This window comes from Harpia harpyja, chromosome W (assembly GCF_026419915.1).
Source record: "Harpia harpyja isolate bHarHar1 chromosome W, bHarHar1 primary haplotype, whole genome shotgun sequence".
NCBI lineage: Eukaryota > Metazoa > Chordata > Aves > Accipitriformes > Accipitridae > Harpia > Harpia harpyja.
In genome coordinates, this window is record NC_068968.1 from 22,245,378 (window position 1) to 22,271,553 (window position 26,176).

The following is a 26,176-nucleotide window of genomic DNA, read 5'->3' on the forward strand; positions in this document are numbered from 1 at the left end:
ATGTTTACTCATTAACTTTCTTCAAGGAAGGGAAATCTAGATCTATTGTGGCCTTGAGGTTTAAGTCCATGGAAGAATAAAATCTTTATTTCTAAGAAAGCAGCTATATACAACTCTGAATAGAGGTACTCTAGCAGAAGTGTTCTTTTAGGGACTGTTTGCCATACTTCAGAGGAGCATTAAAGTGAAGCCAGTGTAGTTTTTTAGCTAGTTCTTTGCCAAAGGTTTTCCAAATCAATTTTGGAGAATGAAGTAGGTTGTCTTATTAGTGGAAGACTTACCCGATCTATGCAAATGGATTGCCAAAAGGATCACCAAAAGGACCAGAAGGTGGTTTCTGAGATTCCTTTTAAGAAAGGGAGATCATAGACTGTTAGTGGATTTCCAGGTTTCATCATGTTTATTCTGCATGTTTGTATCAGATAGTTCCTGTTCCAAACACCTTCTGGAAAGAGAATACCACAGAGTACCTGCTAAGTATACATTAACTGTGCTGTTTTAACAAGAGAAAAGGGCTCTAAATCCATGTTAGCAGTTATCCTAGTCTGAGGCAAGGTATCTTTCAGAAAAGCCATGTGTACTTAATGAACACTCATTTGGAGTTGAGCCAGTATAGTCATGACGAGGTCTGTTTTAGCCAAGTGCTAGATGTTTAAAGTCAGCATTCCAGAATTGATCCAGAGTTTCCACCAAGGGCTTCAAGTGCTGTGTCCCAAATAGAGTGATGTGGTAAAGCCACTTCCTCCCCCAGGGGGTACTGAATGTGGGAGCCTCCCATTTGTTCAGCTAGAGAGCTGCACAGTCCACACTCAGTCTACTCTGCAGAGAGGTAAGCATAGCCAAAGCAGAAGACTTCTGCAGCTACATTATTTTAGTCTTTTGTAGAAGCTCCCAATACAGGGCTGAAGAACTTCCTGGTAGGGCTTGCAGCTCGGGGAACTGGTTACAGACTCCCCAGGGGGTGTGGGGGGTGGTGGTGGTTGGTTTTTTTTATTACTTACAGATGAGGCACTGAAAAGGTCTGTTTTAGCTTGACTTTCAAACAGGCCATCAGCTGGCAGCACAGTTTGTTGGGGAACAGGCTTTGGTGGTTCTAGGGAAGGGAGAGACATACTGCTATATCACTAAACAGCTTTAACAAGTACCCTGCTCTGTCTGTATAGCAACACCAAAGTTCATCTAATTAGGTGCACAAAAACCCACACAGAAGTTGCTTTGAGTGGCCTCACAATTTTATCTCCTGCTTGCCCCTCAGTACACTTAAGCTAGATGGGACTTCTAGCACTGTACAGACCTAGTTTACCTCAGTCTAGTCAAGTAGTTTAGGCACTAGGTGTCAGTGTTTGGCCACTGACATTGGTCAATTCTTTAACATTATTAGGGGAGATAGTCCTTCAACCCTGTTACAGTAACCATTAAATCACATTTTTTAGTTTCATCAGAAAAGAATAGTGATCAACCATCCCACTGCCTGAGCAGCTATCTAAGCAGACAAAAAGATTTTTTTCAGTCATTTTGGCAGACAGCTTGCTAGCTTCCATGTCATCATGATCTGTACTATCTTGAGGAATGCCTACTTTACTACTAAAATAACTGCCAAAAGATCCAGAAGCACCTGAAAGGCTTTGCTGCTCTCCTCTCCTTGATGGTACTGCAGGTGGCTTTGTCAGCTGGAAATCTTTGAACATTTCCTTGACATCCTTCATCTCTCTATCGCCAAGTGGATCCAGAGCAATAAAAGCATCACTCTCTCTCTTGGATAGCTCCTTCTGAGGTGCAGTTCTAGTTGGTGGCTGAGGTGGGCTAGTTGTTGACATGGAGGGTAGTACAGATGATGTCTGAGCAAGTACTGTTGAAGATGGGAACACACTACTCTGGAAGGGATTTACAGCACTGGATGGCTGTGCCCATGAAGTAGATGGAACTTGTGCTGGCTGTGCCCAGAGACTAGAGGTCTGAGAGGCTGCTGGACCAAAAGATGCAGGCTGGCTCCAGCTTGGCACTGCTTGAGTACCAAAGGCAAGTGGTTGAGTAAATCCTGTAGGCTGAGCAGGCATCATAGACCCAGGAAAGACCGATGCAGCCTGAGTAAAGGGAGGTGTCTGTGCATTCCATGGTGATGAAGTTACTAGCAAGCCACCTGGGGGGAGATTGTTGTTACACAGCACTTCAGTGATCTGAAGACCTCAAGTAGGAACATATAAATTCTACCAAGGGTACCAGCAAAACATTTTTCATGTGCTGTTTGCAAAAGACTGTTGATTTACACTTAAAATTAAGTCATTGGAGGGGGGAGAAGGGAGTTAACATTTTTTACTTGGTTCAATTTTGGTCCTGGAAGAACAGAATTGAGGTTGATAGAACAGGAGTAGGAACATACATCTATCACTTCTGTGCTGGGACTAAGTATTTACCATATAGTTACTTCTGTGTAAATAATTATTAAGACTCTGCAGCAGTGCTACCCTGGCCTCCCAAATTGTGCTTGGCACACTTGAACCTCGTATACCTGATGCAGCAAGCTGCTGTCAAAGTTTAAGCAAAACACCCTGTTCCAGTTAAGGATGCAAAGTTTAGGGCTCTATTCACAGAATTTAATAGTTTAGGGCAGACAGCACATGGGTTAAAGGGCAGGGCACTGCACATGAAGTAAAGGACAAATAGAATCCCTGTGTTGGTGTTAACAGATATCTTAGACTGGGGTGAGCTTCACTTTGTGAACTAACCTAGACCAGCCAATGGAGGTGCTGTGGTAGGACTTGTTTTGAAGAGGTCCAGTGGATTAGTTGGCACAGGTCCTGTCTGTGCCACTGAGGTCAAGCTGAGGCTCTCTGTAGTTGGCACAAACAAGTCTGAGCTAAATAAGTCATTTGATGCAGTCTAGAAAGAAAAAAAGCTGTTGAGATGCATGGCAGAACACATGCTAGCTTGATCAAGACCCTTGTTCAGAGCTACAAGCTTTTATTTCAACTACAGCAGAGCAGGGAACTTTGATGCATCCTTTAGAAACCAAGTATAAGAGTTTCAAACCTCACCATTTTGTTCACACCTACTGAGATGCATGGCATTAAGTAGGTATAATATACAGTAGTTACAAGTCAACAGCAGAATAACAAGTCTTAAAGTGACTGAATTATTTTCTAGCATAATGAGCTCTCTTCCCCCCCCCCCATTCCTGCTCAGTCTGCAGTGACTCCTGCAGTTGTGGCAAGGTCAGCAACTTAGTTTTGCATCATTTCAGTGCAAGACAAATGCAGCTGACCCAGAGCCACCCTGTATCTAATCAGGCAAGTGATTGAGATTGCCCTCAGTAGGCAGGTACTGCAAAACTACATAGGTTTCTGTAAGCTAGTACTAGTACCTCATTGTTATGAAACCACAGGCTGATGGGCATACAACTATCATAACAGGTTCTGACATTATATCAAGTGACAATATACATAGCAGTATACTTACCAGACCTTTACAGAAGTATGGCAGCATTAAGGAAGAAAGTATATAATTTAGTGATCATAGCTACTATGAAGCATTCACAAATGTTAGAATGTACCGTGGCTGCAGAGAAGTTAGAGTAAGCATGGCAGGTGAAAGAGTAGATGTGCTGTGAAGCTGTTTAGCCAGTTACATAGTATAAAGAAAGAAAAAAGAAGCTGGGTGAAGGAAGCTTAAGTAACAACATGCATATCACCATAAATTACTTGAACATTGTTCACCTTGACAGACCTCCTTCCTCTTCCTGGCTTGGTACTTTGTGGTGGTGGGCTAATTGTTATAGACTTGTGTGACACGAGCTGGATATTGCTTTCAGAATCCAGCTTTACTCCATTCTGCAGAGATACTCCTTTGGAAGGACCTTCCACAAACAGGTTTGATGGGGCTTTAAGCAAGCCATTCTGTTCTCTCTCTGGTACCCCATTTGGAGTTCTTGCTGCAGGCAACTTACTCCCAAATGGCCACTGTTTTGTTAGTGCTTCTTGTTTGCCAGTTCTATTAGAAATCTGGTCAAACTGTTTACCAAAGTAGTCAATATCACCATTTGAAGCACCATTACCCACCGGTGGCAAGGTACTCATACTTTCCTTCTTCTGATCAGCAGATTTTAGAGAATCAAATAAAGGCAGTGCAGGTCGGTCTGGCTGTGCAAAAGGATCATCACTGAAAGGGTCTGGATTAGGTGTGGGAAAGAAGCTGAGATTGGTAGAGAAAGAACTCTCAGGCAAGAAGGGTGGCTGTGGCTTTGGTTGTGGAAGAAAGGTTGCGACGCCATTCAAGAAGAGATCCTCTTTTACAAAAGTCTGTTTGGTCTCAATTTCAGAGTTTAGATCCACTAACAGAATCTCTTTAGTTTCCTATTTGTTCAGAAAGAAAAAAGTTAGCTTTATGTATTACTTGCTGCATAGTACACAAGCTCAAGGAAAATAGCTGCAAAAGGAGAGATCCTGGTATCCAACACATCATACCAATAAGTATTCAGTGTCACAATGAAGTTACACTGAAGCTTCATCTTATAAGCCATTAAGACAAGCACCACAAGCTGTGATCAAGTCACAGCTACTTAGTGTCAGAAGCTCAATGTTAAAAGCACCTGTTTTAAGATCCCTTAGTTAAATATCAGATGCTTGTTCTACAGTCTAGAGACTGTAGAGTCATTAAGCACTAATTGTACCTAGGCTTTCACTTGAGTCAAGAAGCCCTGGTTGAATTCTCATCCTTTGTTTTGACAAGTTGAAGTCACACTGCTTTAGCATGACTTCAAATTGCAGTCTCAGCTTTGGAGTAAGATTAGAGAGCTATTTGCAGGTGGAAGAGGTGAACATGCCATCTCTCCACCAAGCTGGCAGCAGAAGGGTAAGACTTGGTCACTAGCTGGACTGACACCTATTGTAGCACCAATTGGATCATGGCTGATGGTGGCTTATAGTGCTAGAACAAACCAGTAGGATTTTTGGGGTCACACTGAACTGTGACAAGCTAAGTGCATACTTTTGTGGAGTTAGGCCACATCTTGAGCTAGGGCCACCCATCTAGAATGGCCAGGAGTCCACTCTGAGGGACTTATTTAAGTATTTGCTTATCCTTAAAATGAGCTTCAGCTTTAAGGGTCTTTAGTTGAGTTTCTGTAATAGCTCTCATAACAGCAGAGGCACGTACTGCTAGTACATATTTCTAAAGGCATCTGACTAACAATACAGGATTATCTGTCACGCAGTCTCAAGTGAACTCTGCTAGATAAGAATGACATTAGCTACTCTAGTTAGTAAGTAGATACTATTATAGCCCTAAGACACTTATACACTGATGATAGCTAAACAGATGTCTCTGTGAAACCAGGACTAACAAAGTAAAAAAAAAAAAAAAAAGAAAACCACAAAACCAAAAAACACCCAAACAAAAAAACCAAAACACACACACACACCCCACAACCCACCAAAACCAAAACAGATCTATTACTAGGATACTAGGACAAAGTTTGCTCTCAAAGCAAGAACCAAGACAGCTAAGCTAGATTCTACTTACTGTGGGACTGCTCACATCAGGAGGCGTTGACATATCCCCAAACAAGTCCATCTGGACAACTCCCTTGAAGCCAGAAATATTGAAAGAATCAGTATCTGTTACGGTTCTTGCAAGAGCAAGAATCAAGCATTATGCAGATCTATTGCAAACACATCTATAAATACCGCATTTCCCACACAATGTGGAGACAGTCAGTTATGAACTCCTTAATGGTATCAGCCTAAAGCTCTAAAATTTAACCTACCCGTTTCAGTTTGTCAGCTTGATCAGCAGATAGTGCTTCACTACCATTCTGTAATAGATGGACAACAGTGTCAATGATAATTGGAATATGAAAACTTGCCTTAAGCAAGCAACTTGCAGGCTTGAAAAAGCAAGTAATGGAAAGAAGTATGAGGGAGATCACTACTTAATATTACTTCTGGACACCCCTTTTACTCCTATTTCCAATGCAATTGGGCATCTGATGTTGCCTCCATAATGCTAGCAGAAAGTCAAAGCTAGTAGCATCACAGCAGCATATCTAATCAAGTGAGGCCGAGTTGGAGTGACTTACCTCAGTCTTGCTTCTTCACTCTAAAGAAGAGAAGGCTTTTAGTACCTAGATATCACATAGAATATCCAAAGCCTCTTTCTTTGGAGAGCTTACCAGATCTAGGAGGTAATCAAACTGCTGGTACAACTACCAACCAATAGCCTCAAATGATCCTGACTCTAGACAGACCTCAGTATCAAGTCTCACAAGAGCCCAAAAACCAAGCCAAAGCTGAAACAAGCTTTATTTCTATGCAAACTAATGCAGTTTCTATAATTTTACTTGCCTTTTTCCCATCTTCCTCTTCCTTCTTCTTCATATTATATATTAGCTGGAAGAGGTCCTTAAGATCAACAACTAGAGGCTCAGCCTGAAAAAGAATGTAGATTTTAGGCCATGTACTACTTCACAGCTTGCTTCAGTAGAAGTCCAGGGAACAGCAAGCCAAACTTTCCTAAATGGTACAACACTAAGGTTGATAACAGGAAAAGTAAGAGTTTAAATGACTGTCTAATCTCTGCGTAAAAGAGCTTATGCAAAATCCAAGGGTAATGGGGCACAACTAGCTTAGAACTGTTGTTAACTCCCCAGGGAAAGTGACTGTACTTGTGCTAAGCCCGCCTTTTTTTTTTTTTTTTTTTTGGTAAAAGCACATAGTACAACATTTCAAAAGTACATAGTAAGTCCTAATCACATTTCCTCAGAAGTGCAAAGGGTATCTGAACCCTCTGGTAGTCTCATGAGAAGAAAAGCAATTTGCATCCCTCTGTTTTCTACCAACTCCAACACTGAACCTGGAGAAAGCTTCTCTAGCTAGTGCTACATTTATTTTAAACACTATGCAAATGGTAAATCAGTGATGCAAGCATAAGGTAAAGATTATCATCACCTCAAATGTGTGGAGCAGACACCAGCTTTAAGTGATATCTGTATCAGGATAGAAATTTAGCGTGAATTAGAAAGGCACTTCATTCCCTGCACACCTGTAGGAGTCAATTATATGGAACTTAGTGACTGGGTCTGAAAGTAGAGTATACGAGAGCATTCCAGACGCCTTTAGGCGGCCTTGAACAGGGTAAACAAGAAGACAAAAAAAGAAAGTTACCAATTAGAAGAACACAGGTGCACATTCCACGATAAAGGGAACTTGGCACAAACAACCTCAACTCGGCAGTTTATCTTGACCAATTAGATTGAGACAAGTCTCGCATGTTTTGATTGATATAACCAATTATGCCTTATGTTTATGCGCGTGTACAGAGTAGTATAACCAATTATGTTTTATGTTTATGCGCGTGGACACTGTATGCTTGCATGCAGCAACCAATCAGAGCTTTTGAGGAACTTAGAGAATTGTATAAGAATGATCTGCTATGCTCAATAAACTGGCGACTTTGATCATCATATTGGTGTGCTGTCATCCGTCCCCGCACGGAATTTCCCTACATCTGGTGACTGCGACGTGATCCGGTAAGGAACAAGAGGGGAACGCTAACGACTGAAAAGGCGGGGGAAAGTGCCGCGGATGCCGGTGGGCTTTTGAGAAAGCGCCGGGCTGCTCAAGAGAGGCAGGAATCGTAAGGTTACGTGATAAAAGGCGGCATGGGTATCGCAGCATCTGCGAAGGAAAAGGCAGCCGTAAAGACATTTATGAGGCTGGCTGAAAAAATGGAGACGGATATTAAAAAGGACCAGTTAGAGGAATTGTTACACTGGGGGCAAAGAAGAGGATTTTTCAAGGATTCTGAGGCTCTCTTTTCGTTGTCTATTTGGGAGAACTTAGGAAGGGAAATATGGGAGTCTGTACAAGGAGGAAACAGAATAGCTGCACGTCTGGCAGCATATTGGAAAAAGTGTTTCCAAATGATACAACAAATAACATCGGAAACTGCTGTGCAGGGTGCGTTAAAACATGCTTTGGCAGCAGAAACTCGAACCATTAATGCTCCTGCTCCTTCGCCGTGTTGTTTGGAGACAGAGACAGTATGCGGAGCACATGAGCCCCCCCGTCACCAACGGCACCCCCATTAGATGAAAAAACACCGATTGCGGCTTTCCCTGTAGAAGAACTGAATTTTGGGGGGGGCGGGAATAACGCCGATGTTCCCATGGCCCCATTGACACCTGAGGAACAGGCAATGGTAAATCCTTCTGCGAAGAAGACAAGTCAACCGCTACTACGAGCGGAGGACATTCCCCTGCCCATGGACTCTGATGATTGGGGGGCCCCACAGGACTTAGAAAATACTGAGGAAACTCAAAATCAGTCACACCCTAATTCAAGTAATGCAAACGAGGATTTGGCCACTATGATACTAGAACAAAAAGAGAAAATGTTAGAATTGCTAGAGGAAATGCGAAAAAGAGACGGGGGTCAGCGTAAGCAACCGTTGACGAAAAAAGCATATGAAAAAGCAGCAAATGCAATTGTAGAAGGTATGGACTCTTTTGCTAAAGTAGTGGGCAAGGCAGAAGAGAAATCCCCCAAGGACAAAATGCAGGAACTGATTGACCTGTGTATACAAAAGGGGGAAGCAATGCCTGAAGAGGGAGAAGGATTTAAGTGGAGATACGAGGGTAAATACAAAGGAATGCGACGTTTAACAGAGCCACCTTCACAAAACACGGAACCAACCCAAACAGGACGTTTACCACCGCCACCCAGCAATCCGTTTTTTTCGCCGGGACAACGATGGCGTGGAATAATTGAGCAAGCCACTATAGAAGGAGTAATACTCCCACCTACTGTCGGATCATTTCCCGTGTTTACTGAACCAGGAGGAAAGCGACAATGGGCGCCTCTGGACTGGAAAATAGTTCGAGAACTGCAAAAGGCCATTATGCAATATGGAATAGACAATAAGTATGTACAACAAATGATACAACAATTTTTTAAGGCACAAACTTTAGTGCCAGCAGATGTAAAGGTCTTAGTGGAGATGTTTTTTGAACCAACTCAGAGGTTGTTGTTTTATGATCGGTGGAGACAGAAAGCAGAAGAAGCCCAGATGAGCCATTTAGACACTGGGGCACAAAATCCGCTTGCATTTGTCAGTGTAGACATGTTACTTGGCACTGGACAGTTCGCCACTGGTCCCGTTCAGGCGGCGTTGAGACCAGAGATCTTACAATTGGCGCAACAATTAGCTCTGGAAGCTATTTCAGAGATACCTCAAGTGGGGAAACCGGCTCCGCCATATTCTAAAATCATACAAGAGGAAGAGGAGCCGTACATGAAATTCCTTGACCGTTTAAAAGCTGCTGTTGATGCATCACCCACCTTAACCCCCGAAGCAAAAGCCGCAGTCAGGAAAGACTTAGCCATTCAAAATGCAAATGCAAAATGCAGACAAATCATCGCATCACTTCCACGAACAGCCACATTAGTAGAAATCATCGAGGCTTGTAATCGCTTACCTATAATACAAGAACAAGAGAAAGCAAAAATACATGCTGAAGCTCATGCTGCAGCACTTGCTGTAGCGTTACGGCCAATGATGCGACAGGGAAAAGGAGTCCGCGGTCCACATAAAGACCTTTTAACGTGTTATCACTGTGGTCAACCGGGGCATTTGAAATGCACATGCCCCCAACGCACAGCAACACAACCCCGATTCATGCCAACACCGGCTGGCAACAGTCAGTCAAACTTTTCCGGGGTCTGCAGCAAGTGCAACAAGTTCGGACACAAAGCCAGTGAGTGTCGATCAAGATTTAAAAAAGACGGAACGCTGTTAGCACTTAACAATCAGGGAAACGGAATGACGAGCGCCAGGATGAGGGGCGCCAAGACATCAAGTGCCTCTCAAACAGGGATGACGGCGTACCTGGCTGTCTTTCAAAATTCAGGGCAGCCACAAGAGGGAGCGCAGGAGTTGACCTGGCCGTAGCTGCCGACACAACAATAGCTAATGATAAAGTTCATATTGTTCCATCGAATGCTACCGGGCCTTTAGGTTTTGGCCTAAAAGTGCGTTGCTTTTAGGACGTTCTTCTGTTTCTAAACAAGGAATATTTGTTTTACCTGGAGTCATCGATGCTGATTACACGGGAAACATTTCAATCATGGTGAAAGTATTCGTTCCTCCTGTGACAATTATGGCTGGAACCTGGATTGCTCAGCTGGTACCATTCAAAGCTAGCGTCCCCCGTATCAGAGACATTGAACGAGGGGACAAAGGATTTGGATCTACTGACACACCATTAGTAGCCTTCACAGAAATAATCGGGACTTCTAAACTCGTTCGTCATTTTAATTTATATGGGCCTTCAGGAAAATCTCTACTCCATAGGTGCATGCTCCTTGACACAGGGTCTGATGTGACCATAATTCCTGAGGAAGAATGGCCCAAGGATTGGGAATTACAAAATATTGACACTGTGGTAACTGGTATTGGAGGCCAGAAGTCCACACAAATCAGTGTGAATTTTATAACAATTGAAGACTGTGAAGACAAAAGAACAGCACATGTAAGGCCTTATGTTTTAAATACTACTGTATGGCTTCTAGGTCGGGACGCTCTAGCACAATGGGGAGTCAGATTATCCACGCATTTTTAGCAGCGGCCATTGACAAGCGACCAACCCTGAGATTGAAATGGTTAACGGATAACCCCGTTAGGGTTGATCAGTGGCCGCTCCCGACAGAAAAGGTCACTGCTTTGGAGCAACTCATAGCTGAACAAGTGGAGGCAGGGCATTTGGTTCCTTCTACAAGCCCCTGGAACACTCCTGTATTTACCATTTTGAAAAAGTCTGGAAAATGGCGTTTACTGCAAGATCTGCGTGCAGTGAACAAAGTAATGCAAGTTATGGGATCTTTACAGCCCGGCATTCTGACCCCTACTATGCTCCCCAGAAACTGGCCTCTGATTGTTGTTGACCTTAAAGACTGTTTCTTCACGATTCCTTTGCATCCGGACGACTGCGAGAAATTTGCTTTTACTGGTCCAACAATAAATCGACATGCACCGGCTAAAAGGTATCACTGGATTGTTTTACCACAAGGCATGAAAAATTCACCGACTATATGTCAATGCTTTGTTGACATCGCTCTCGAACCATTTCGCAAAAAATGGAAAGAGGCTTTGATTTATCATTACATGGACGATCTATTGGTCTGTGCACAACAACTTTCATATGAACAGGTATTATCTGACCTTAAAATGTGCCTTGGGACGTATGGCCTAGTCATAGCTCCAGAAAAAATTCAGCTAACGGCACCACAGAAATATCTGGGTTTGCAAGTTGCAGAAGCCTCTGTTTGTCCACAAAAGTTGTCGCTACACAAAGACATACAAAATGTACATGACGTGCAAAAGCTTGTCGGAGACCTACAGTGGATTCGACCTTATTGTGGTATTACAAATACAGACTTGCAACCACTGCTGGATTTATTGCGGAGTAGCAATAGCTTAACTTCCACAAGACAACTGAGTGTACCGGGACGGCAAGCCTTGGCAGCAATTGAACAAAAAATCACTTCATCCATGTCTGGCAGATACGTTCCTGACTTACCCATAAATTTATATGTATATAATTCAGATAAGGAAGTTGCGGGAATTTTGGGTCAGTGGGATGAACAACAGGAACAAAACCCGTTGATAATAATAGAATGGATATTCTTGCCTGCTAGCATGTCAAAAACGGTAGTCGCTAGAGTTGAAGCCTTGGGGATGTGCATTCAAAAGGCAGGAGCGAGGGCGATACAAATTTCAGGGAAGCAAATGGACAAAATTATTTTGCCTTTATCCCTTGATATTGTGAATAATGCCATGATGAAAAATGATTGCCTTGCAGTAGCTCTGATGGGCTTTAAGGGGGAAGTGGACAATCACTACCCCCCTCACCTATTGTTTAAAACAATGTTGACATTGGAACCACGCTCTATTTGCAGTGAAAACCCATTGGAAGCAATTACTGTTTTTACTGATGCTAGCAGCAGAACAGGTAAAGCAGGATTTGTGTATCTTCAGGATGGATCTTGGAAGTCTGAAGTCATTTTGTCAGAAGTGTCAGTACAGGTGCTTGAGTTATTAGCCGTATGTTCTGTTTTCAAAAAATGGGATAAATCACCTGTCAACATTATTTCGGATTCGCAATATGTCGTTGGGGTAGTCAGACGTATGCACAGATCCTTGCTAAAAACTGTAAGTAACGAGCAGCTATTTATGGCGGTTTTGAAATTATGGACGTTATTAGAAAAACGAACAGACTTATTTTTTATCGATCACATTCGTAGCCATACAACGTTGCCAGGATTTATTGTGGAAGGTAATGCGCGTGCAGATCGGTTGGTAGTAGCCAATGCAGACATTTGCTTAAATACACCCAAACCTGATTTATTTGGACAAGCGCTGTTATCCCATAAATTTTATCATCAGTCAGCAAAAGCACTGAGTAAGCAGTTTGACCTCCCATTGCAGCAAGCCAGAAGTATTATTGCTGCTTGCCCTGACTGCGCGAACATTCCAAACTTACAACCACAAGGGGTAAACCCCCGGGGATTATCATCATTGCAAATTTGGCAAACAGATGTTACGGAGTATCCCAGTTTTGGGAAATATAAATACGTTCATGTATCTATTGACACGTATTCGAACCTTATGTGGGCTTCTGTTCATGTGTCAACTAATGCCAGATCAGTAATTAAGCACCTTTTGGCAGCATTTGCTGCCATGGGAATGCCAACGGAAATTAAAACAGACAATGGCCCGGGATATCGCGCCCAGTCATTAGAAACATTTTTACAGTTATGGGGAATAACTCATACATTTGGCGTACCCCATAATTCTACTGGTCAAGCTATTGTTGAACGCGCACATAGAACCTTAAAGGATCATTTAAATATCTTAAAAACGGGGGAAGACATGCGGCATTGTACCCCCCAAGAATTAATAAGCAAAGCACTATATGTTTTGAATTGGCTACAACCACGCGGTACCGAGGATCAGATCCCAATTACTAGGCATATATGTGGGAACAAAAATATGGATGAAAACCAGCCACAAGTTTCAATATTCAATCCAGTTTTACAACAATGGCAGGGACCTTGCAAGCTATTCATGTGGGGAAGAGGATATGCTTGTGTTTCCACAGGTAACGAGCAGCCCTTTTGGATACCGGCGAAATGGGTCAAGCCATGGATTAAACAATCAGATGTCACAGACAACTCAGGAGATCAAGAGCAGGAGACAGTAGAGACTTCAGCAAATTCTGAAGCCCTGGATAGACTACCTGGACAAACCACGGCGGAGACTGGTAGTCAATACGAAAATCAAGAACGCGTGTGAGAAAAAAAAAAAAAACAAAACAAACAAAAAAACCCAAACCAACCACCACAACAGGGTACGGTGCCAGCCCTGGATATGCATCTCCTGCCCAGGATGTAGGCAGAAGACGCGGAGAGTAGTATGAGTGGGTGAAAAGGATAAACAATTTTTGTGTGATTATTGTGATAGAAATTCAACTAATCAACTAACCTACTAACCTACTAACCTTGCGTAGATGAACAGAGCATTTTTTTTTTTTTTTTTTTTTTGCAATAGATCGCTTGCTGATTTTGGCTTCGTCCATGTTGTTAATTGTATAAGAGAATAAGCAGTTTAGAGCTATTACAGCAAATATATTTGATTTAATGTTGATTGGCTTATGATAAAGACTAAAAAAAAAAAAAAAGATGAGTTTGGAAAAAGAAATAGTAGTGATAATGATTGCGATGACCTTAGTCACGGGATCTGTATTTAAAATTGACCCCAGGCAGAATATGTGGGTAACTTGGGCGAACAGTACCGGACAGACTGATTTTTGTTTGTCTTTAGCTACACCAGGGGATCCTTTTCGTACATGTCTAATTGGGTATCCAGACTTTAACCCTGAATTTTACAGCTCATGGTACAACCAGACCAGCTACAACATAGAATTTAAAAAATTCAACATGATGACGACAAGCGATTCGGCGATGTGCATAAATATTGGCGAAAAGTGGTGGCCCTCTTTGATAGGAGCTAAACAACAGCAATTGTTTGTAGAAAACCTTCTGATTAGTGCGAACTTGCCCCTTCAGGAATTAGATTTAATGTTTTCCTTGCCCCCGGTTGAGGTAACCAATATTTCCCATTTAAAAGATTGTCGATACCTCCGATCACAATTACAACCCTATAATGGCATAGGGGCAATATTTTTTGGGGACACCGTTTTACTAAGGAAGGAGAAAGAGCAACCAGGGTCATACTTTATGGGATGGCAGAACATAACAGGGTTGTCCTTATGGCCTGACGTTGATGCTGCAAGTTTGGATGTAAATACTGCAGGGGGAAAATTGTTGCCCCCAGGAGTGTTTTTGATTTGCAGAGATAGGGCATGGAATGGTATACCATATAAGCCTGTAGGAGGACCATGTTACTTGGGTAAGTTGACAATGTTTACACCCTCCATGAGACAATTGACTAGTAACACCAGAGCACGCAGGGAAAAGAGAGGAGTTAAAAATTTTGATGCAACCTGTAAAGATGAGGTGGAATTTTTGTCCATGGCGAAGTTTGTTGCATTAGCAACGTTTCTTCCTGGTGGAGCGGCAGGAAGAAATTATAGGGAACTAAAAAGATTAGCCTGCTGGTCTGTAAAACAATTCAATTTAACATCATTAATGATATCAGAACTTCTTAACGATGTTGATAGTATCAGGCATGCTGTTTTGCAAAATCGAGCGGCTATAGATTTCTTACTTTTAGCGCAAGGACATGGGTGTGAAGAGTTTGAAGGAATGTGTTGCATGAACCTGTCGGGCCATTCTATAAGCATTCACAAACAGTTAAATCAGTTACGGGAGAACCTAAACAAGATTAGATATTATACTGACCCGTTTAGTGAATGGTTAAAATCATTGGGATTTGGACCTTGGATACAGCAAATATTAAAGTGGTTGATTTCTTTGGTGGCTCCTATATTTATAATCTTGGTTATTATCCCATGTATGATTCAATGTTCGCGGATGATGGTGACTAGATCTGTTAATGCTCTTTTTAAAGAAAAAGGGGGAGATGTAGGAGTCAATTATATGGAACTTAGTGACTGGGTCTGAAAGTAGAGTACACGAGAGCATTCCAGACGCCTTTAGAAGGCCTTGAACAGGGTAAACAAGAAGACAAAAAAAGAAAGTTACCAATTAGAAGAACACAGGTGCACATTCCACGATAAAGGGAACTTGGCACAAAGAACCTCAATTCGGCAGTTTATCTTGACCAATTAGATTGAGACAAGTCTCGCATGTTTTGATTGATATAACCAATTATGCCTTATGTTTATGCGCGTGTACAGAGTAGTATAACCAATTATGTTTTATGTTTATGCGCGTGGACACTGTATGCTTGCACGCAGCAACCAATCAGAGCTTTTGAGGAACTTAGAGAATTGTATAAGAATGATCTGCTATGCTCAATAAACCGGCGACTTTGATCATCATATTGGTGTGCTGTCATCCGTCCCCGCACGGAATTTCCCTACACACACCCGTTAACAAGAATGTTTTGAGTAGTTGAGATAGTGGCAGGTTCAGCTACACTGATTTGGATCTGTTGTTTGAGGCACATAGCAGCTGTGTCTGTATCCAAGAGTAGGACAAGTTCTGTTCAGGCACTACCTTTAGCTCAAGCAGAGAATCTATTGAACAGATCTCACTGTTTACATGTGAGCATCATCCTCTCCTAATCAAGGGTTTTAGACATGCAACTGCAGGAAGAGCCATTTCAAGAGTTATCACCTTTGACAAACAATACAGCTGCAGCAGTCTAGAGCTGCAGAAGTCCTTACTTATCAGCTAGACAAGTTTGTGCTAAAAACAACTAGCAGCAAGTCAAGAGCTTTCTACAGTTTGGCTAAGCTTATAGGCTGGCAAGCAGCACCCCATGGTGAAAAGCTCCAAGAACAGACTCCACTCCAGAGCACACACAGAAGGCTTTTGTACTTGATCTACAGTTCCAGTGAAGCCAGTACAACACAGGACTCTGATAAACTAATAAAATGGGCTTAGGAGAGGGTGTTACAGCTATTACTAAAGTAATAACATGCTCCAACAAGGAACCCTTCAGTCTCACCTGTAGTGGGTCTGAAGCTGCCAACAGTTCCCCAGGAGGACAGGCAGGGATGTATATGAGGAAATCACTAGCTTTGAAGCCTTGGCTCTTCAAGTAATTTTAATGACTATTATAAAGACATTATAATGACAAGCTAATAAATGATAAATATTCAATTTAAGTTCATGTCATTTAGGAAGCTGCATAATACTCAGCAGTAATTCCAAGTACTTGTTTCCAGTACTGCTTATGCACAGCTTCTCTTCAGAGACAGACCCTGCATATGGGTTTCCCCCATGCAGAAATCCTGTAACAAAGATCAGAATCCCTCCCGGAAGTAACTCTAGGAGAACCAGACCTGCCATTCATTGGCCCCAGAAACTCTGTTGCACAAGACAAAGCATCATGAGAACTAGACTAGTGAAGTTCTAACATCTTTCCTGCTAATTCTGAGTGAAGCTCTGGATATCTGACTCAAGAATTAGCATTCTCACTGACAGCAACAGGCCACTGTACAGGAAAGCCCGTGATAATGGCTCCATTCATCTCACTAATGACTTCCATAGTGCATGGACACGTTAAGCAAGATTAATCATAGTAAGCAAGGCTACTTGAGTGTTTTTATTCTGGAGTACTATCCTGGGTTCAGCTGGGATAGAGTTAATTTTTACAGGAACCTGGGAGGTTGGGGGGCATAGCTGGGGCAGCCGACCTGAACTAGCCAAGGAGCTATTCCATACCATGTGACATCATGCTCAGTATATAAATGGGGAGCGGGCTGGGGGGAGGGCTCTCAACTTTCGGTGGTGGAGCGTCGGGTTCCGGGTGGTGAGCAGTTGCAGTGTGCATCACTCTTTTTGTATATTCTTTCATTAGTACCGTTGTTGTTGTTGTAACCTTTTTTTGTGTTGTCCCAGTAAACTGCCCTTGTCTCAGCCCTCGAGGTTCCAGGTTTTTTTTATTTTCTCTCCTCCGTCTCCTCCCTATCCCACCGGAGGGGGGCGGGAGGAGTGAGCGAGCGGCTGCGTGGTCCTTTGTTACCGGCTGGGCTGAAACCACGACAGTCCTTTTTGGCGCCCGACGTGGGGCAGGAAGGGTTGGGATAACGACAGATCTGGCCAGAGCGTGTTGAAACAAATTTGTCATACGCATTTCTTATATTAGATAAATAGATGTTAGTCACAATGTTGATTCATTTGTTTACATGGTGGCGTTTTGTAAGTTCTTATATGCTCTATATGTATTGCCTGTAGTTACATTTCTCACCTCTGGGAGAGTGATTGGGATTATCATTTTGCTGTACTGGGCAATGTCGACTTGTGAAATGATTACATCACTGGTCATGAGGTTAAGCTGGTATCTGTATGAGGCAGTGATATCATTTCCATACTTCGGGCACCTTCTATCAGATTTTATTGGTAATTACACTCACTCCATGGGGAAGTTAGGGGGGGATACTTCCCCCCGTCCCTTCGCCTCCCTTCTCTCCTTCCGACTAATTACAACAGCTTTTGAGAATTTTGAATATCCTTGGGATGCGCAAGCCAGCGTGCTGTTAGTGCTATGCCTCCTGAATATGTTTCAGGTCTTGTTTAGGGCTACAAAAAGGCTCTTTAAGAGTACCACCCAGAGATCTGCCCCAAAGCTGGATATTCATGGGTGGCACGGCATGTGGGAGGATATGGGCAGGTATCTAGAGAACTTCTCACCTCCAGTGGCTTGGAAGTTCACTCCCAAACAACTACAGAACCCTCATGAAGTGGTAGAATATTTGAAAGAAAAATGCTGTGGCTATTCCAAAGATGTACAAGTCACTGCACTGTGCTGGGCCCTGGCCAGTATCTACCAAACACTGCTTGATATTAGGCAGCACCCTCAGGGGGAAAAGGGGGAAAAGATGGAAAACAGGACAACAGGCACCGTGGCTACCCCTACCCCGGTGACAGATACTGCAGCTAAACCAGGGAACCAACCTGTGCCAGTATCAGTCGCCCCTGTACAGAAAAAGAAACACACAAAGAAATCAGTTCGCTTAGTGAGAGATGAAGATGAACCAGGGTCATCGCGAGAACAGGAGGAAGAGGCAGAACCTGAAATAGTTACCCGATCTCTATCCCTGAGTGAGTTGCGTGACATGCGAAAAGATTTTAGCCGCCACCCAGGTGAGCACATTGTTACCTGGCTGCTCCGATGCTGGGATAATGGGGCTAGTAGTGTGGAATTAGAGGGTAAGGAAGCCAAGCAGTTGGGATCTCTGTCTAGGGAAGGGGGCATTGACAAGGCCATTGGGAGAAAAACACAAGTCCTCAGCCTCTGGAGGTGACTTCTGTTAGGTGTGAAGGAAAGATACCCCTTCAAGGATGAAGTTACATGTCACCAAGGCAAGTGGACCACCATGGAGAGAGGTATCCAGTACCTGAGGGAATTAGCCGTGCTGGAGGTGATTTATAATGATCCAGAAAATGCGCAGTCACCCACAGATCCAGATGAAGTCCAATGCACACAACCCATGTGGCGGAAGTTTCTACGAAGTGCACCACCAACCTATGCCAACTCATTGGCAGTAATGTCCTGGAAAGAAGGCTATGGACAAACGGTGGATGAATTGGCTGTCCAACTCCGGCAATACGAAGGAAGTCTCTCTTCCTCCCTACGGGCCTGTGTCTCGGCTGTAGAGGAATTGTCCCGAGAGTTCCAGCAATTCAAAGTGGATATGTCCTCCTCCCCACCTGTACAGGCCCGCATCGCAGCTATTGGGAGTAAGCACTCCTCTGCCCAAGAGAGAGGAGAGAGAAAGTACACACGACGGGCTAACCTGTGGTTTTACCTGCGTGACCATGGAGAGGACATGAGGAAGTGGGATGGAAAACCTACCTCAGTCCTGGATGCACGGGTACAGGAGTTGTGAGAAAAAGCAACCAGAAAAGAGGATTCTTCTTAGAAAGCTGCTGCTCCAGTTTCCCGTGAGCAGTCCCCCAGACGCAGTAGGTGGGCTGATCCCATTTCTGATCCTCTTGAAGGGACTTCTGATTCACGTGTGCGAAAAGTGAGTAACGGATATTCTAACCAGGATTAGAGGGGGCCTGCCTCCAGCCAGGTGGAGGAGAGGGACAACCGAGTCTACTGGACAGTGTGGATTCGATGGCCTGGCACATCAGACCCACAGGAATATAAGGCTCTAGTAGACACTGGTGCACAATGTACCCTAATGCCATCAAGTTATAAAGGGGCAGAACCCATCTGTATCTCTGGTGTGACAGGGGGATCCCAAGAGCTAACCGTATTGGAAGCTGAAATGAGTCTAACCGGGAATGAGTGGCATAAACACCCCATTGCAACTGGCCCAGAGGCCCCGTGCATCCTTGGTATAGATTATCTCAGGAGGGGGTATTTCAAGGACCCAAAAGGGTACCGTTGGGCCTTTGGTATAGCTGCACTGGAGACGGAGGAGATTGAACAGCTGTCTACCCTGCCTGGTCTCTCTCAAGACCCTTCGGTTGTGGGGTTGCTGAAGGACAACACGTGCCAATTGCTACCACGACGGTGCACCGGCGGCAATATTGCACCAACCGAGACTCCCTGATCCCCATCCATAAGCTGATTTGCCAATTGGAGAACCAAGGAGTGATCAGCAAGACTCGCTCACCCTTTAATAATCCCATATGGCCCGTGCAGAAATCTAATGGGGAATGCAGACTAACAGTAGATTATTGTGGGCTGAATGAAGTCACGCCACTGCTGAGCGCTGCTGTGTCAGATATGTTAGAGCTTCAATATGAACTGGAATCAAAGGCAGCTAAGTGGTAGGCCACAATTGACATTGCTAATGCATTTTTCTCCATTCCTTTGGCAGCGGAGTGCAGGCCACAGTTTGCTTTCACTTGGAGGGGCGTCCAGTACACCTGGAATCGACTGCCCCAGGGGTGGAAACACAGCCCCACTATTTGCCATGGACTGATCCAGGCTGCACTGGAAAAAGGTGAAGCTCCAGAGCACCTGCAATACATTGATGACATCATTGTATGGGGCAACATGGCAGAAGAAGTTTTTGAGAAAGGGAAGAAAATAATCCAAATCCTTTTGAAGGCTGGTTTTCCCATAAAAGAAAGTAAGGTCAAGGGACCTGCACAGGAGATCCAGTTCTTAGGAGTAAAATGGCAAGACGGGCGTCGTCAGATCCCTATGGATGTGATCAACAAAATAGCAGCTATGTCCCCACCGACTAATAAAAAGGAAACACAGGCTTTCTTAGGTGTTGTGGGCTTTTGGAGAATGCATATTCCAAATTACAGTCTGATTGTAAGTCCTCTCTACCAAGTGACCCGGAAGAAGAACGATTTTAAATGGGGGCCTGAGCAACAACAAGCCTTTGAACAAATTAAGCGGGAGATTGTTCATGCAGTAGCTCTTGGGCCAGTCCGGGCAGGACAAGATGTTAAAAATGTGCTCTATACTGCAGCTGGGGAGAATGGCCCTACCTGGAGCCTCTGGCAGAAAGCACCTGGGGAGACCCGAGGCGGACCCCTGGGGTTTTGGAGTCGAGGATATCGGGGATCCGAAGCTCGCTATACTCCAACTGAAAAAGAGATATTGGCAGCATATGAAGGAGTTCGAGCTGCCTCAGAAGTGGTTGGTACTGAAACACAGCTCCTCGTAGCACCCCGACTGCCAGTGCTGGGCTGAATGTTCAAAGGGAAAGTCTCCTCTACACATCATGCAACTGATGCCACGTGGAGTAAGTGGGCCGCACTGATCACACAATGGGCTTGCATAGGAAACCCCAGTCGCCCAGGAATTGTGGAAGCCATCACGGACTGGCCAGAAGGCAAAGATTTTGGAATGTCACCAGAGGAGGAGGTGGCACGGGCTGAAGAGGCCCCGCTGTATAATAAACTGTCAGAAAATGAGAGGCAATATGCCCTGTTCACTGATGGGTCCTGTCGCATTGTGGGAAAACATTGGAGGTGGAAGGCTGCTGTATGGATTCCTACACGACTAGTTGCAGAAACTGCTGAAGGAGAAGGTGAATCGAGTCAGTTTGCAGAGGTGAATGCCATCCAGCTAGCGTTAGACATTGCTGAAAGAGAGAAGTGGCCAGTGCTCTATCTCTATACTGACTCATGGATGGTGGCAAATGCCCTGTGGCGGTGGCTACAGCAATGGAAGAAGAGCAACTGGCAGCGCAGAGGTAAACCCATCTGGGCTGCCGCACTGTGGCAAGATATTGCTGTTCGGATAGAGAAGCTAGTGGTAAAAGTACGTCACGTAGATGCTCATGTACCCAAGAGTCGGGCCACTGAAGAACATCAAAACAACCAGCAGGCAGATCAGGCCGCCAAGATTGAAGTGTCTCAGGTGGACCTGGACTGGCAACATAAGCGTGAGCTATTTATGGCTCAGTGGGCCCATGATACCTCGGGCCATCAGGGAAGAGATGCAACATATAGATGGGCTCGTGACCGAGGGGTGGACTTGACCATGGACACTATCGCACAGGTTATCCATGAATGTGAAACATGTGCTGCAATTCAGCAAGCCAAGCGGCTAAAACCCCTGTCGCATGGAGGGTGATGGCTGAAATATAAACAGTGGGAGGCCTGGCAGATTGACTATATCACACTCCCACGAACCCGCCAAGGCAAGTGCCATGTGCTTACAATGGTGGAAGCAACCACCGGATGGCTGGAAACATATCCTGTGTCCCATGCCACTGCCCAGAACACTATCCTGGGCCTTGAAGAGAAAGTTTTATGGCAACACGGCACCCCAGAAAGAATCGAGTTGGACAACGGGACTCACTTCTGAAACAACCTCATAGACGCCTGGGCCAAAGAACATGGCATTGAGTGGGTATATCACATCCCTTATCACGCACCAGCCTCCGGAAAAATTGAACGATACAATGGACTGCTGAAAACTATATTGAGAGCAATGGGGGGTGTCCATATCCATATATATATATATATATGGGTAAAGACAAGGAAAGTGGTAGTAGTTGATTGGAAAATGTAAGATCTGGGCATGATGTAGATGGTATAGAATAAGGGGTGGATAATGTCCTGGGTTCAGCTGGGATAGAGTTAATTTTTACAGGAACCTGGGAGGTGGGGGGGCATAGCCGGGGCAGCCGACCTGAACTAGCCAAGGAGCTATTCCATACCATGTGACATCATGCTCAGTATATAAACGGGGAGCGGGCCGGGGGGAGGGCTCTCGACTTTCGGTGGCGGAGCGTTGGGTTCCGGGTGGTGAGCAGTTGCACTGTGTATCACTCTTTTTGTATATTCTTTCATTAGTACCGTTGTTGTTGTTGTAACCTTTTTTTGTGTTGTCCCAGTAAACTGCCCTTATCTCAACCCTCGAGGTTCCAGGTTTTTTTTTCTTTTCTCTCCTCCGTCTCCTCCCTATCCCACCGGAGGGGGGCGGGAGGAGTGAGCGAGCGGCTGCGTGGTCCTTTGTTACCAGCTGGGCTGAAACTACAAGTACAGAGAAGCTGAACAAGATAAAAGCCACTTGTGATACGGTCAATTCCTACTGCCCTTCTCTAGAAGAACCAATCCATCTGTGCTGATGTTCCCCTACACTTCGTAAAGCTACTAGCAAAACACTACACCCTTATCAGATATTAAGTGTTTACACAATAGCATTACTCACAGCAAGTGAAAAAGGGCCTCTGATCCATACCTGTTGTGCTGTTTTTATTGCAAAAAATTGGTGTTGGCCTTCTCCTCCACAAATATAGCCAAAGGCACGACTGTCTGTTACATCCCGAGCAATAAAGGAGACTTTGTTTACTGGATGCTCACGCTCTATGACCTGGGGGGGGGAAGGAGGATATTAGTTTAAATTGCAGGAGACATAATAGCTGCTCTTCTCTATAGTTAGAATTAAGATTGCTAGAAGGCTCCAGTTCAAGACTCAAATTTATCAGGCTTTGACTAACCACAATAAGATGCAGCTATCTTTCTGGCAGGAGGCTTCAGCTTTACAACCCATTCCACAAGCCAATTCTTATATGCAGAAGGGGGGCATGATGCTATTAATGAATCTAGTTCAGATTGGCCTATCTTCCAAGCACCTCACTTGCTTTAAGAATCACGTTAAGAGAATGAGTCATATCTTACCCCAGTTTTCTCATCTATTATCTTGATACCAGAGAGGGAGATGTTCACCCAGATCTGTTTGTGTTGACCTTGGAAGCGGGCAGCCACTGCCATTCCCTGAAGAGGATGAACATCAAAGTATTGATGAGACTTCTGTTAGACTGAGCTTTAACTTGTTTCCTTACATTTCTCATGAGCCCATGGCTGTGACTGTACTAGTGCTAATCTAGTTATTCCTATGCAACTGTACAATCAGAGCAGCATTCTTCTTGCAACATATGCCTGACTAGGTTAGAAGTGATACCTCAGAACTAGACTGTGTTTCCTCTGTAGATGTTTAGGAACTTTAAAGCTTCCTATCTTAGTTCACAAAACTACTGCAGTAGCAGCATCCTTACCAGCTTTTGTGGCCTGACTGAAGCTATGTGAGGGTTCCGCCCTCCAGAAGTAATCATCTTTGTTGCTGCAGGGTCTCATTTATTCTTTGGCTTATCTATATCTCTTGGTGTCACCATTGCCATAGGATGCCAACTTGTGCTTTGAGTTCTTATGTTAAATTGCACAAAAGTTCCCCCCTTCCTCACCCAAAACCCAAGCTCACTATTTGTGATCAAGTTCATGCTATTAGCATCCATACTGAGTGCCAACAAGAGACCCAAAGGAATATTCCCAAGCCATTAGAGAAACACTGTCCTTTGAGCAAGGGGTTACAGCTTTAGAAGTAATGTCCATCTAGGATGGTGCTGTTATTATGTTACCATTAAGCTGTATTTTAAGTTATGCCAAAGTGACCATTTGATCAGCTTTCTGAAGGCTACCCAGAAGATGTTCCTTACATGCCAGGTCAAGCTTTTACCTTCAGCTTCATCATTGAATCCTGACTCATTTTGTCACCTCTTGCCTCTGGGACATCATCAATGCCAATGAGTTTAGCTTTGTATCTTACACCATCACCTTTGAATCTGGACAAGAGATTTTCATCTGTCTTTTCTGGCCCTAGAGACAGAGAAAGGTTTGTAGTTGGGGTTTTTTTTTGTTTTGGTGATTTTTTGTTTGGTTGGTTTTTTTTAAAAGAACAAAATGTTTATGTTGTGGCTTTGAGAGTTTTTTTTTTTTTTAATATATAAAAAAATACATCATATTAGTACATATTAAAACTGTCCCTTGAGTATAACTGAATAACAACCTTAGTCCTTCCAGTAGTGCATGCACTGCAAGATAGTTACTCCTTTAAGGTTACAATGTTATTACAGAATCTGGCCTCAGTTCAGAGTGGAGCCCAATGCTTAATATTTGGGGACTTCAAGAACAATCATTTGCCACATAAAAGACTACAATATTCATAGGCAACAGCCAAGTAGATCTAAGTGCTAAGCAACAATACCAAGCAAAGTGGTGCTTCCCATGGCCATACAGGATGTTCAATAAGCCTTTTGGATGTTAGCCTCTAGTTCTGGCATAGTCAGATCTCTTCTTGGCATGCAAGAATCACCTAGTCCCTGTGCTAAAACTTTCTATCAATCAGCACCATCATTTCTACAAGTCCTGGTACCCCCATCCCTGTAATTACTTGGTATTTTAGCTATATTTGCTATTTCCACTGTTCCCACTACTTCTCAGAAGTGTTTGGTTTTCTTCTCTGCATGCTCAACATACTCAGAGTGTGTGCCTAGGTATGTACCTCTGGTTGAGGTAATTACATTTACATGACCTAATCTATCAAAAAAACTATTATCTGATCTACAATAATTCTCATTTCATGAGTTTTCTAGCTTCTCTGGACTAGAATCTATATCTGTGTCCAGCATGTCACTCCCTCTCTAAAGGGAGGGGAGAAAGTGAGTTCAGGTTCAGACTGACAGCTACCAGGATGGTCCTGGGTCTGGTCACCTCCTCAGTAGGCTTTCATTTCTCCAGGCTTTTGGTGACTTGTTAAATGACTCATTTGCTGAGTATAACAAGTGGAACCGAAAGCGTCAGAACTTAAAGCTAGAAAAAACCCCTTTCAAACTAGAAGCCTACCTTCTGGTTAGGTTTATTTTATTAGCTTATTTATTCACTCTTCCAGTCAGCTTGAAACCTCAGAATTATTTCAACTATGGTGTGAGAGTGATCTTAGTTTTAGGCAAGTGCAAAAAATTAAAGGAGACTGACTAGAGGAAGTGTTCAAGAGGTAAGTATTCCTTACCTCTCTTTTTTTCCTTCTTTGAAGGTTGTGCTTTCAGTGGAGCCTGTTGCTCAGGCTGGCTGTTGATAGTAGTAGTTTCAGCTTCAGTAGACATGATGAGATGGTGGTCAGCTATTTTTGCTGTAGTTTTTAAAAATTCAAATAACAATCAGTAGGCAGGCATAATATTTTACCTTGAAGAATAAATATTCTCATTAGACCTGTTAGTCCAGGTTTTTTTCTGCTGAACACCAAAGCCCACTAATGCCTGAAGATATGCTCTCTAGGAGCTGAGCTTTAGGACGTTCTGTCCAGTTCCATGCTGGAAAGAAGAAACAGCAACCTCAAGGCAGAGTCCTTCCTGTCAGTGATCCTGCTTCCCCAGTTTAGTTGGCAGAGCTATACCCAGCTCTGGTGTTATACAGCCACAGTAAGTATCTGACTCTGAAGTAAAGTTAAGGGGCAATAACAGACAAATAACCTAGGAAGGAGCAAATATACACAAACAAGACCTCACTTCGGCAACTGTAAAGCAGTAGAACTCCAGATGGACAGTTGTCATCTTTACACTCTAGTCATCCCTCTGTTATTGCCATCTGCCTCCATCCCATGGAAGCCAGATCACTTATTTGCATAGACCCAGACAGCCACAAAACCCCAAGGTGGGGGAAGATGGTGTGGTGGGTTGACCTTGGCTAGATGCCAGGTACCCACCAAGCCACTCTATCACTCCCCCTCCTCAACTGGGCAGGGGGAGGAAAATACAATTAAAAGCTTGTGG

At 43.8% G+C, this 26,176-nt stretch overlaps 1 protein-coding gene across 1 annotated transcript; it reads right to left on the reverse strand.

Moving 5' to 3' along the window:
- Positions 1 to 280: 280 nt before the first annotated feature.
- Positions 281 to 25,530, reverse strand: LOC128136186 (disabled homolog 2-like). The gene is made up of 12 exons (XM_052775370.1): positions 25,417 to 25,530; positions 24,085 to 24,224; positions 23,250 to 23,345; positions 22,810 to 22,941; positions 6,339 to 6,422; positions 5,762 to 5,809; positions 5,518 to 5,580; positions 3,714 to 4,349; positions 2,727 to 2,880; positions 1,616 to 2,140; positions 1,002 to 1,093; positions 281 to 346 (listed from the first exon to the last, which is right to left on the reverse strand). Exons 1-12 carry the CDS (start codon positions 25,508 to 25,510, stop codon positions 287 to 289), a joined length of 2,124 nt encoding a protein of 707 aa, XP_052631330.1. The 5' UTR covers positions 25,511 to 25,530; the 3' UTR covers positions 281 to 286.
- Between the last annotated feature and the right edge of the window lie 646 nt (positions 25,531 to 26,176).